This window comes from Capricornis sumatraensis, chromosome 20 (genome assembly GCF_032405125.1).
Source record: "Capricornis sumatraensis isolate serow.1 chromosome 20, serow.2, whole genome shotgun sequence".
Lineage (NCBI taxonomy): Eukaryota > Metazoa > Chordata > Mammalia > Artiodactyla > Bovidae > Capricornis > Capricornis sumatraensis.
The window spans coordinates 30962307-30976370 of record NC_091088.1 but is presented as its reverse complement, the minus strand read 5'-3'; the positions used below and the strand labels follow the sequence as shown (position 1 = coordinate 30976370).

The 14064-nt window shown below is 37.3% G+C and overlaps 1 protein-coding gene across 1 annotated transcript in view; it reads right to left on the bottom strand.

Moving 5' to 3' along the window:
- RSPRY1 (ring finger and SPRY domain containing 1) overlaps positions 1-14064 on the bottom strand; it is a 39437-nt gene that overhangs the window by 17832 nt on the left and 7541 nt on the right. The window contains exons 2-6 of the mRNA XM_068991988.1: positions 7564-8068; positions 3008-3060; positions 2215-2327; positions 983-1109; positions 264-322 (exon numbers count right to left, since the gene is read on the bottom strand). Coding sequence (XP_068848089.1) covers positions 264-322; positions 983-1109; positions 2215-2327; positions 3008-3060; positions 7564-7913 — 702 coding nt within the window. The 5' untranslated portion in view covers positions 7914-8068. The remainder of the gene's footprint in view (positions 1-263; positions 323-982; positions 1110-2214; positions 2328-3007; positions 3061-7563; positions 8069-14064) is intronic.

The following is a 14064-nucleotide window of genomic DNA, read 5'->3' as shown; positions in this document are numbered from 1 at the left end:
AAAAAGCCAATCATAGCACCTATCTTATGACTAAATTTAAAACCAAACCGACTCAGCTGTTTTTGCTTGTAATAAATTCCTATCCTGCCCTTACTTTTTGTTTTTTTTTTTTACATAGGAGGGACCAGATAAACACTCAGGAAACACCTGCAAATAAAATTTATAGCTGATTCCATTCTCTGGGCCATTGGCTAAGCTGGAAATGTTAGAAAAATGCACAATTCTAGATGACTAAGAATAACTAGCTTTGATGTCTCACTTACCAGACACTGTAGCAAATATTCCAGTATTCCTGGGCTAAGTAAACCAATACTTGCAGGACCTAGACAAATACAACAAACACTGGATATAACTAAATGTGTCATATTAGTTGAATTGGTAACTAAGACCAACAAAATCATAGACCTCTTTCATCTAGCTAAAATTTATAAACTGTGTATATATTAGATTAAATATCATATAACTTAGCCTTTTCTGTTATTTTTAATTTTTAAAGCAAATAAGGAAAACTTTTTTTTAATGTTGGTATATGCTTTATTCTCAAAATTGATAAGATTCTAAAATTTATAAACAAATGCAAATGGCTACATATATAACCAAGACAAATTTGGGAAAAAAGAAAGCAAAGTTGAAGAATTCATGTTACTACTCATCTTCATTTTGGAGTATGTATAATTATGGCTGATTTTTGTTGCTGTATGACAGAAACCAACAAAACATTGTAAAAATTAAAAAAAAATTTTTTTTATTGAAAAAATAAAGATCCTGCGCCTGTACTCAGCAAGGTGTAATTAAAAAAGAAACTCATCAGCAGAGGTTCATTATCAGAAGAGACTCTAGGGAGAGATGTTTTTACCAAAAAAAAAAAAGAAAAGAAAAGTATTTCTTGTATTAATAGGAAAACTCTCTGTTTTAAATTTTCCATCTTCCCCTTAAGGTCAAACAACTTAAGGTTTTCCTTGGGGGAGCTTCCCAGAGTTACCTGCTAGTTTCTCTGCCAAGCAGCCTAGGACTGCAGATGTGTTCCTATGTTTGGCAGGATGACCTGAGTCCTGGCAAGCTACTTCTCCATTTAGGTTGAGAATTTCAGTCAGTTTTTGGAGTGCATCCTAAAAACAAAAACATACAAATGGATCTGGTAAATATATGACTTAGGCTTTTTATCCCCAAGGTAATTCTTTGACACAAAAGTAATAACCAGGTGTTAAATTAACTCAGAATTACCATGCAAACATGATAAAATATACCCAAAGGATATCATTATTGATGGGAAATATTATTTGATCTGAAAGTTTTCTTACATGAATTTCTAGATAACATTTCACTCAAAATGTACTAGTTGTATCAAATATATGCTATATACTCTTGGGTCATTCAACAGACTAAATCCACCCAAATGCCAATATGATTGATAACAATAAGGCCTCGTGATATTGAAGTAGAAAGTTCCTTAAAAAAATTTTTTTTATCAATCAAGAACAAATATCACCAGAATTTTTAAGGCAAATTATAATAGAAACGTCCTATAAGACTAGGCAAAGGTCAATTCATCAGTGACAGATCAAAGACTTTTTCCCTTTGTCCATGTTTTTCCATGTTGGGCCTAAATATGTAGGGCTTAGACAAATTGACAGATGCCAGAATCCAAAATTTTTAAGAAAGGATTCCATAGACCATATGGAATAAGGCAATGAAAATTTGATACTTTTGTTCTAACTTGGAATAATCAAAATTATGCCAATATACCAATATTAAGACTCAAAAGTGTTTTTGGTATAACAGTTTTTTTTTTCTTAATAGAAAATATTTAAAGAAAGTTTTATCATGAGGAAATTGTTTAGAGAGAGAATCAGCTTAGCAATTGAACATTCCCTTCTAATTTCAAAGAATGCCATTACAGATACCTGGGTTGGACCCGTACACTCTTACAGAAAAACCCAAATGAACTTTTTGGCCAATCCAATATAAATGCTCCCATTTTTGACATTTTAAAAATTTTAAACTAAAGTTTTTGAGTAAGCTACTTATAGACAGAGGATGTAACAATTCATAAGTAATAAAAAACAAGTTTATACAATGAAATGAATATTAAATAAGACAGACTCAAAATACTATATATAAAGAGGAAATGCATTATACCAAATGTTCTTTGTGGTCATTCATCTTGTGTTTAAGCACAGATGTCAGTTTAATAAAAGATAATTATTAACTTACTTTAGTGGGCAATGGACATTCATCTAGTAATAATGTTATAACAGCTGGTCCCAGTGGATCTTCCAATGGAATAACTCTAATTAAAGACTGGACAACGTCTAACCATCCTTCATCTAAGAGCAAATCAAGAAGATTATATGATAAAGTCGCTATTTTTAAACTGTGAAAATATGTAACTTATAACACAAGATGACTTCACAGTAAAATAGAACCACTCTTGGAGAAGAGAAACATCCTACAGCTTTTAAGCAGCTAGTATTTGGCATGGACATGGTCATCAATTGCTGGTCATCATGGTAGAAACAAAAAATCCTAATTTACAGGAGTCTGGTGATTTAGGGGTATCTTTATTTGAAGAAAATTCAAGCTATGTTTCTGGGTTCTCAAATTATGATTAAAAGTTTCCAGCCTTTATTTATGACACAGGAGTTAACTGAGAAAATTAAGTATCTGAAACAGTTGGCTCTGTTTTCTGAATGACATTTAGAAAATTGAGGAACAAAAAATTATCTTTCTATTCTAGAAGAGTTATAGTCAAAGATCTGTCAATGCCAAAATAATTTTAATAATTCCAGTGAGATAAAACCATTACTAAAAGATGCAGTATATACTCAGAATACAATACAGTGCTTTTAATTATTGCCCTTGTGCAGGAAAATTTCCATAGACTAAGGGCTTTTTTCCTCATCATGTATGTTAAGTATTTTTGAAGTATTTTTTTAAAAGTGGCTACATTTCTTCATGATCATTAATTAATCAATTAGGAAGTCTTTTTAAAAACTTTAAAAAATACCTGTTTCTGCCATTTCGTGCAATGTAATCATTGAATAGGGAGGTTCCTGATCACTGAAAAATAAACATTCAAGACATCAAACTTGAAGAAATAAGAAATGACAATTTCAAATAGTAGTTCAAACTGCAAGTTTGGGGGTTAGAAAGGAACACGAGTGAATGTAGAGAAAGATGGAGGAGACAACCAGAGCTATAATCTTTAAGGACAAATGCACACCACATGTACTTATTTACAAGGTCACTGTCCATGACAGCCCACAAACATTAACAAAATGGGCAGAAAAGCACGTGAAAGGACCACCATGTGGCCTGAAGTCAAAGCACAAGACTAACACTGAAAGCCAGAGCTCACTTTCAGTTTTACCTCCAACAGTTTAACCTCTCCAATGCCAGCAGAGACAAGGCAAGGAGACCAACATCATCTTCCTCATACATACCTCAAAAGTGCCAGGAAGGCAAACGCAATCCCAAATGAGGACTTACAGAAGCAACGGCCTACATAACAGCTTCGTTTTTAGGTGGCGTTCTGGTAAATATCACTATATGCTTAAACTTCATAAAATGAGGTTAGAAGAAAAAGAAACCAAACTTAATTAGTCATTGCTCTAAAATGGCATTTTCCCCTTAATTCAGTGGATTTTCAAACTGATCTCAGGAATTCAAAGAGATGCTTTAGGGGAAATTTAAAAATGAAGGAAATATATTCCATCAAACTGATCATCTAATTATTTAAAGAATATATTCACTGCTTATTTGTTTACATATTGTGGCTCTCTGTTTCACTGTGAAAAAAGAAAAAAAAACAACCAACTATTGTTTTCAATCATTTAATCCTCAGAATAACCTTGCAATATGGGAATTACTAAGTTCATGTCGGGTACTCATTAGGTGCCAGTGCTGGACGCATCCTATTCCTTTTCAAAACAAGGGAAAATTCTTATTTTTAAAAATTATATTAAATGATATAACTAAGTAATACAAACACTGCTCTGGGGCAATCTGGCAATAATGAAATTAAGTATGCATATATTCACCAATGCTAGAGCAATAATTACACAGGCGCATATGAGGCTATTTGCTGCAATGCTATTTGTACGAACAAAAATTCAGAAGTAGTAACCTAAGTGACTGTCACCACATTATTGGGTAACAAAATATAGTACTTGAGCATACAACAGAATACTCCGTAGCAGTCTCAAACACAGTGTTGAGAGGAACTAAAACCAAAGAGACTTCTCTAATCATTAAGTAAATTTTTAAAATCATATACAAAACAATATATATATAAGCTTTCTACACAGACATAAGCATATGTCAGGCAGATTAGAAGAACATACCTTAAATTCAGAAGAATGGTTACCCACTGATATTTGGAGGTGGGAGGTGAAAAGGACAATGTGATTAGGGAAGAAGGGCAAAATAAGAAAAATGACAAGGTCAGCGACCAGTAAGGAATATGAATACCTGAATTCTATACAGACACACTTAAAGGACACACACATCCTTACCCTCAAACAAACAATATAAAGACCTCCCTAGTGGTCCAGTGGTTAAGAATCTGCCTTGCAGTGCAGGGGCTGTGGGTTTGATTCCCAGTTGGGGAACTAAGATCCCACATGCCACCAGGCAACTAAGCCTGTGGGCCGAAACAACTAAGACCCAGTGCAGCCAAACAAATAAAACATAAATATTATATATTAAAAAAGAAGATGACAAAAATTCTTTGTGGAACAGAAACAGCAGGAACTTCTGGTAGGAGGCAAATGCTAAAACCATAAGATCACTAAGCTCTGGGCCAGGAACTAGACAGAGGTCACCAGGAGCTTTACGTCTGCAAGGCGGGTAAGGGGGACCAAAGCCCCACTGTTGCAAGGGATGGAGCAGACTTACCAAATCAAGTGGGAACAGCATTCCTCTCTCAGTGAAAGGAGTTGAAAAGCTCTAAATAGTAGCCTGAGCTGCAGCTGACATAAAGTTGCAAGTCTCCAGTGACAGAAAAAGGCAGAGAAAGCCAGGTAGCAGGACCTGGGCTTCCTAGAGTGGGGTGGGACCTCAGAACTACCACTTTTAGGTTCAGTTGTAGACTGAAGGCCCCTGGGCCCCAGACGGAGACAACAAAAGTGACAGAGAGAACGGGAGAAAAAGAGAGAGAACACGCACACACACACAGAAAAAACTTTCATCGAGAGGAGCCTGCGAATTAAAATTCCAAAGTCATGAGGATAAGTAACATTACTACCATCAGCAATCGGAGTATATAATACCAAGAAAAAAAAAGCAAAAGAGTTGAACTTCGGAATGATTTTTAAATTAAGTATATATTTCAAGTGTATTTCCTATAGCAAAGCTCTCATTATGCCATTAGGAACCAGGCTGTCCTCTCAAATCAAGGTCATTCTCTTGTAAGTAACAAGAGGAGAACAATAAATATTAAGATCACTTTATAAATGTGGTATCTGCATACATCCTTTTACACATATTCTTACTAAGCCCATCTGTCTTGTCTTCTATGTTTAGTTTTAATAGCCTTATAAACTTTGTAGGTTAGCAAATTATTTTCTCTATAGCAGTTTCTTAAAAAAAAAAAAAAAGCTCTGTAACTATGTTTACAAACTCTCTGAACCTGCTTTTGCCATTATGTTCTCCAATATGTCCCTTTATAGTTGTTCTGCACCTGCCAAATTTTTCCATTTTCAGAAGAGTTTTCACTGTAATTCAGTAAAAACAGGTTAGGGTAAAAGTTACCCTATTATTTAAGTGTACACTACTTGCCTCATAAGTCCACTTCTAATGTGTAATACTGTTCTGAAGCTTAGAAATAAAGCTCCTGCTACACTCTCTTAACCACCCTATAAAAAATATGTCAAAGTCTATTCTGTACCTGTTTTCCCAATGGGCTTAAATAATACTGCTGTGGTTTACTTCCTTATTCGGGAAGGACAATTTTTCATTACAATTTTACAGCATGCTTTAAATGTCACCATGAAGAAACTTTACATAACAGTTTCCAGACCTTTGCTTGAATTTAGGGGATGCAAATGGCATAGATTTATATTAAATATATTTCCTACAAACATATTAAAATGACATTAAATTCAGATACCAGAACTACTTCAAAGGCAGGTTTTAATAAACTTAGGAAGGCCTTTCTGAGATGGTTACGGAGTATATTTGTAAGAATATTTTCTAGCATGCTCTATAGCAGAAAGAAACTGTAAAATAAATTTATTCCTATGAGGACAAAAAAAACCCCTCAAAATAATATGCACAGGTCTATCTTGCTTTATGCTATCATTTTTCAGGAACTAAACAAAACTATTTTCTCATAAATGTGATTATCAATATTTAGATACTTAAATATACTGGCAGACCCTGAAGCAAAAAGAACCCAGATAGAACTTAAAAAAAAAAATCTATCCTCTATTGAGGACATGTTCTATACAAGGCACCATTTGTATCTGTGCTCAGCCACATCCTGACTCTTTTTGAACCATGGACTGCAGCCCATCAGGCTCCTCTGTCCATGGAATTCTCCAGGCAAGAATACTGGAGTGGGTTGCCATTTCCTTCTCCAGGGGATCTTCCTGACACAGGGATAGAACCTGCGTCTCTTGTCTCCTGTACTGGCAGGTGGATTCTTTAGCACTAGTGCCACCTTACTAGATGATTTATATATATTTTCTCATGATAATCCTTGTCAGAAAGGTATTATTTTCTTTTCATAGATGAGGAACCTGAGGCTTAAAGAAGTGATTTGCTCAGTGTCATGTAGCTAGTCAAGGGGCTGGGCCAGAATCTGAACCTTTGTTCACTACAGTTCTAAAACTTACTGTTACTTTCTGTGCTATACGGTTGAGTTAAAATGCTTCTTTCAACTTGAACAATGCCCTTTAATCTCACTGTTATTCAGTCTGGGATTTTGGACTTAGACAAAGCAGGGGAAGAAACAAAACAGGGCACAGGTGTGTCCTGCAGTTGCTTTCAATTTCCAAGTTTCCCAAATGGATCTAGGAGGGTCATCTAAGGGAAATATTGGTAAAAGAGGGAGAAGGATAGAAACTCTCCTTGACCTATGTCCTTCCATTGCCAACAGAAGTTGTGTGCAGCTACATTCTTGGTACCGTGGGGTCACAAAGAATCGGACACGACTGAGCGACTGAACTGAACATTCTTGGTAAAACAACTTATCTTGAATCTCCAGTCAGTACAGTAGATAGCCAAGCAAGATAAGAGTGAGTCTTCACGAAACCATTTCCTCTTGTAGGCTTCAACACAAACTCACTCCATATTGACTACATTTCCCAATAGAGATCAAAGCTTTCATTGGTGTATTCTGCTACAGAAATGTTTAGACATTTCCAGACTGGAGTAGATATTAGCAAGTAAAATGATCAAACCTTATAATTTACTCTCATGAGAAATGAAATAGTCTACCCCTGCCCTATGAGTAATGAGTCTTGGGAGATATATCTTAATGCACTGAAGGAGTCCAAGAGTTATGATTCCTGGTGTAAGGCTTTTCATTAGATAGGAGGTGACCGTGAGCCAGATACTTACTTATCTACAAGAGTCCGTATGACTGCCAGTGTGTCCAGCACTAGCCCGTCTACATTTTGTTTTTTCCTCCTTGGCTCATGTGGTCCTCGGCCTCTCCTTGGTGGCCGAACAGGGTCCCGGGGCTGGCTCCTCGTGTCAGCGGCGGGGACTGCACTGTTATCGGCCTGTTGCTGCTGGGTGTCAACACTGTCTTCTGCTCCGCTGTCATCTCGGCAGATACAGGAATTGCCCATGGTCGCAGTGGCACCTCTAGTCCCCAGGAAGCGGGCTATGTGCTCCTCAAAAGTCAACAGCAGACCCTGGCCAAGGCTTCTGCTTGCTAAGAACACGGCCCAGCCAAAGACAATCATTTAGATAGTTTTCAGTTTTCCAGGTACTGTTTTCATAATCTGGAGTTGAGGAACTTGCATCCTATTTGTATTTAACAACTGAATGCTGAAGAAAGTTGCAGAGTTGATCTCCAACATTATCAATTATAAGGAATCCTGGTCATCCAGTGGCAGTTCTAAAAGAGAAAAGGAAAATGAGTCAAAGGTTTCTTGGCTACTCAATTACTCAAACTTTCCTAATTTGATTTTATAGATATTAGGACTACAGTGAAGAATCATCTTTGGTTATTTTTATAGGCTTCTGATACAAAGAGATGTCTTTATGTAAGAATTAACAACCAGTGATTTATCATTATAGTATAAAGCTGGTTGCTAAACCACATCCTTGTAAACTACAGGCATTAAAATAGATTTCTTTTTTTAACATATGTGTGTTTCTATCCATATAGAAATACATTACAAGAATGTGTGCAATTGCTTTAAGGGCTCCTTTTGTGGATTAAAAAAAAAACCTATTTTTTGAGTGTGTGAGAAAATTTAATATGTTTCAAATAAAATATCTAATTATAGATGTCTGTTTAAAAAAAGTTATGATACAATGTGATAGCACCCACTTGATAACAAGAATAACACAAGGATAGAGTGTTCTGTTTAAATGACCAAACTGCATAGATTTCCCATTTGGAGGACACTTGAGAATTCACAGAGATAATACAAGTAGTTACAAAGTTTTTCCTTTATAAAAGCAAGACGTTGTTTGGGGGAAGGTCAATATATATCACAAGGTTATTTTTCACAATGATAAGTTTGCTGCACATGTCTGCTACAAGGTTAAGAATAGGGAAGCACCAATGATCTTTGTCTGAAAATACTGACTAAGCTAATACTGCTACCAGGCACTGGGAGAATACAGGTCGGCACTGGGAGAATAAAGAACAAGATATAGTCCCCACCCTCCAGAAAGTTGTGGATGGCCATTCTCATCCCACAAAGCATGTTTATCATAAAAAAAAAAAAAAGTCTAATGATAGAGTCAGCCCTTCATTAAGTTGAGAAAATCTGGTTAGGTGTAAAAGGAAGTAAAGATTTGGAAGCAGAAGACTTAACACAGTAGCAAAGGGTGAAAACAAAATCATGTGGAGACCTGAAGACCAGGATCCCCAGGACACTAACAGACACACAAGGATTAGAGACTGGTATGGAGTCTCTATGCAACATTTGCTGTTTACAAATAAATCCTATCTTGAGCACTGGCTTAGGAAAAGATATAAATATTAATAAAATAACTCAGTGGGATTAGAAGCAAGAGAAAACTTGTTTCTGTTGTTTTGGACAGATTTGCAGCAAATTCTTTCAAATATTTGCCCAGTTTAATTACTACTCATAAGAGAAAAAAATGGAAGGGAAAAAGTAGATGGAGATAAAAATTCTTTATATATATAATACTTAATCTAATGTAATATGTAGAGAGACAGGAAGGGACAGGAGAGGGGAAGAAGGGGAGAGGAGAGGCAATGGATAGACATTATCTTCCTCCAGAGTACCAAGAAAACAGCTGAGCCAAGTATAAGACCACAGATGTTCTTGGTTCTCCCGAAAGAGTCAGGCCATCTTCAAAATTTGGAGGCTGTATCGTAAACATTTCATGCAAAGATGGGCTCGATAAAGGACAGAAATGGTATGGACCTAACAGAAGCAGAAGATATTAAGAAGAGGTGGCAAGAATACACAGAAGAACTGTACAAAAAGATCTTCACGACCCAGATAATCATGGTGATGTGATCACTAATCTAGAGCCAGACATCTTGGAATGTGAAGTCAAGTGGGCCTTAGAAAGCATCACTATGAACAAAGCTAGTGGAGGTGATGGAATTCCAGTTGAGCTGTTTCAAATCCTGAAAGATGATGCTGTGAAAGTGCTGCACTCAATATGCCAACAAGTTTGGAAAACTCAGCAGTGGTCACAGGACTGGAAAAGGTCAGTTTTCAGTCCAATTCCAAAGAAAGGCAATGCAAAAGAATGCTCAAACTACCGCACAATTGCACTCATCTCACATGCTAGTAAAGTAATGCTCAAAATTCTCCAAGCCAGACTTCAGCAATACGTGAACCGTGAACTCCCTGACGTTCAAGCTGGTTTTAGGGCAGAGGAACCAGAGATCAAATTGCCAACATCCGCTGGATCATGGAAAAAGCAAGAGAGTTCCAGAAAAACATCTATTTCAGCTTTATTGACTATGCCAAAGCCTTTGACTATATGGATCACAATAAACTGTGGAAAATTCTGAAAGAGATGAGAATACCAGACCACCTAACCTGCCTCTTGAGAAATCTGTATGCAGGTCAGGAAGCAACAGTTAGAACTGGACATGGAACAACAGACTGGTTCCAAATAGGAAAAGGAGCACGTCAAGGCTGTATATTGTCACCCTGCTTATTTAACTTATATGCAGAGTACATCATGAGAAATCCTGGACTGGAAGAAACACAAGCTGGAATCAAGATTGCCAGGAGAAATATCAGTAACCTCAGAAATGCAGATGACACCACCCTTATGGCAGAAAGTGAAGAGGAGATAAGAAGCCTCTTGATGAAAGTGAAAGAGGAGAATGAAAAAGTTGGCTTAAAGCTCAACATTCAGAAAACGAAGATCATGGCATCTTGTCCCATCACTTCATGGGAAATAGATGGGGAAACAGTAGAAACAGTGTCAGACTTAATTTTTTGGGGCTCCAAAATCACTGCAGATGGTGACTACAGCCATGAAATTAAAAGACGCTTACTCCTTGGAAAAAAAGTTATGACCAACCTAGATAGTATATTCAAAAGCAGAGACATTACATTGCCGACTAAGGTCCGCCTAGTCAAGGCTATGGTTTTTCCTGTGGTCATGTACGGATGTGAGAGTTGGACTGTGAAGAAGGCTGAGCGCCGAAGAATTGATATGTTTGAACTGTGGTGTTGGAGAAGACTCTTGAAGGTCCCTTGGACTTGCAGGGAGGTCCAACCAGTCCATTCTGAAGGAGATCAACCCTGGGATTTCTTTGGAAGGAATGATGCTAAAGCTGAAGCTCCAGTACTTTGGACACCTCATGCGAAGAATTGACTCATTGGAAAAGACTCTGATGCTGGGAGGGATTGGGGGCAGGACAAGGGGATGACCCAGGATGAGATGGCTGGATGGCATCACAGACTTGATGGACGTGAGTCTGAGTGAACTCCGGGAGATGGTGATGGACAGGGAGGCCTGGCGTGCTGCGATTCATGGGGTCGTAAAGAGTTGGACATGACTGAGCGACTGAACTGAACTGAACTGTAAAGGATGTGATGAAGCATAGGTAGGAGCATGATGCAAGGATTCAGCTGAAAATAACCTTTTAAAAGAGAGCACAGTGAGAGTTCCCTGATAATCTAGTAGTTAGGATTCAGTGCTTTCACTGCTGTGGCCCAGGTTCAATCCCTAGTCAGGGAATAGATCCTACAAGGTGTGCGGCGTGATCAAACATAAACAAACAAACAAATAAATAAATAAATAAATAAAATAAAAGAGAACACACTCTAAACCAGCAAAGAGTGCAAGTAATACCATACCATTCTCATCACTCCAAGGATGGGAGTGATTGTGAGGAAAGCAGTGGGTTAAAAAGACATTTGTAGACATGGAAAACCAGTGGAAAAGTATGAGTCATGATACACATGTGATGTGATGATACAATTAACTATCCAAGTAGAGGGAATGAGATTCCTATCACAATCACAAGATTCCTCCCCATATTCAAAAATTCCAAATGGATAAAAAAATTTTAATTTAAAAATAAATATATAAGGAAAATAAGTTTGTTGGATCTCAAATTCTTAAACTTTATTCCGTCCAAATTATTTTTGCTAAGGCTTATTTAAACTGAATGTAGAATAATTCATGCACATTTCTATTTAGTACATTTCAAAGCAAATGGAAGAAATAGGTATGGGTATTTCCAAAAATCTGACTAATTTGGAAGAATTATATGTGGTGATTTTTTTTTCCTATTCCCCAAATGAACTGAAGTATAGTTCAGGTCAATTTCTTCCAAAAGAGTCATTTTCTTTAAATGCCCTAGAAAATGATGTCAGCTATAAAATTTGTTAAGAGAAGGAAATGTAAAAAAAAAAAAGGTTATATTTTCAATATTTTAAAACCAAAGACTTTCTTTTTTTAAGGACTAGCTATAAAGACCAGGTGCAAAGAAGTTAATTAGGTGGGAAAAGCCAGGAGGCATTTCAAAGGCAAGACTATGAAACAAACAAGGGGAAAAAAAAAAAAAGAGCTGTTATCTTCAAATTTTTTAGCCGTGATCTTTAAATGAGCACACAGAGTGCTCTTGAAGGTTAAAGCCAAAAGCAGGACAATTAAGTGAACACAGTGTATGATCTTTCAGATTTATTCAGGACTAAAACATGGATAGCTTTTCATCTGGAAAAGCATCACTCACGACACTTCTCAGAGACTAAACTGTGAATACTTTAGGCAAAAGACTGAGTGGTGAAGCTAAACAATTATACTTTATACAGCTTTGTTTTATCTCATTCCAAAAAGCATTATGTGATTCACTTTCTACAGACCGTTGTTTTAAAACAGTAACATTCATCTCACACAGGACACCAGAGGCCACCTAGAGTACAGGGCACAGGCTTTGCAGTCAGTCTGGGCGCAGGTCCCAGCCCTGCAATATTTACAGCTATGCATTCTAATTACGCTGACTACTGACACACTTCAAAACATGGAAGATAGTAACAGTTCTTACACCTCACAGTAGTTCTGTGAGGACTACATGGAACAGTACCTGTAAAACATGGCACGGAGCCCAACACTTAAAATGAGCCCCACATGCAAGATGTTATTATCAAATGAGTACACAGCTAATCAGAAGTAACCAAATAATCTGGGAGTTGGGGGCTAGGAATAAGACCTGTCTTAATTATGAGCACTAAGATAACTAACAAACTTACCTTTTATAGAACTCATCTACACTGCACTGAAACGATGTTTACTTATCTGTGTATTTTGGGAAAAAAACCTTGGAAAAGAATGTAGCTTAACAATCAACCCCAAAGGTGATAGGCATTAAGATCACTTAGGTGCCTCTTAAAATACCAAGTCCTGGTTCTACGCCAAATAGGCAGCAGCATCTGAATTTCTAGGATGTGGCCCAAGCAAGTGTTTTCTTAAAGGCTCCTCAGATGATTCCGATGGTGGCCATGTCTGGAAATCACTGTGCTATAGAACCTAACACAGAAACTGGGTCTGTATGCAGGACCTCCTGACTGAGTGAGGGGACAAACTGGGAACACTAAAGAGTGATTCTTCTGGGGTCTAAAAGGTGAATCTCCTTTCCCAGAGAAATGAACTGAGGCTATCTTTGAATATACTCTTTTGGAGAAGCCAGTCAAAAACCCACCAGAATACAGTTACATCTAGTATGGAAGATGTACAGTACATGTCAACACAGTGGATGAAGCAGTCCCCTGTATTTCCCACCACAGCCCCCTATGAAGCATCATACTGAACCAGGATGGTATGCTGCTTACGGGTAATGTTATTCAAGGGCTGACAGACAGCATGGGATAGAAAATGAGTGAGACTCGCACAGAGTCGGACACGACTGAAGCGACTTCACTTTCACTTTTCACTTTCATGCATTGGAGAAGGAAACGGCAACGAACTCCAGTGTTCTTGCCTGCAGAATCCCAGGGACGGGGGAGCCTGATGGGCTGCCATCTATGGGGTCACACAGAGTCAGACACGACTGTAGTGACTTAGCAGCAGTAGGAGAGATTACGTAAAGGCAACATATTTGTAATATCTACATACTTCACCCTAACGTTTAAGACTACTTAGCATTAGATGGTCAAGTTAGTTTTGAAACAAAACAAAAAAATCTAGTCACATAATTTAAATATATACAACTATCAGATCTGCAACTGTGGCAACCATCAACTGATTTCATGATGGATGAAATTATTTTCTGATAGATGAAATGGCACTGGATGCCATTACTTAGTAGAAATACTTCTCTTACCATCTAAATGGTAATGCTTTTAAAATCGTCTCAGTGTTCATAACCATTTTGCTGAGAGGACCTAATTACAATCAAACATTTCCTTTGCAAATCTACTTCTCTGAAGTGCAGTA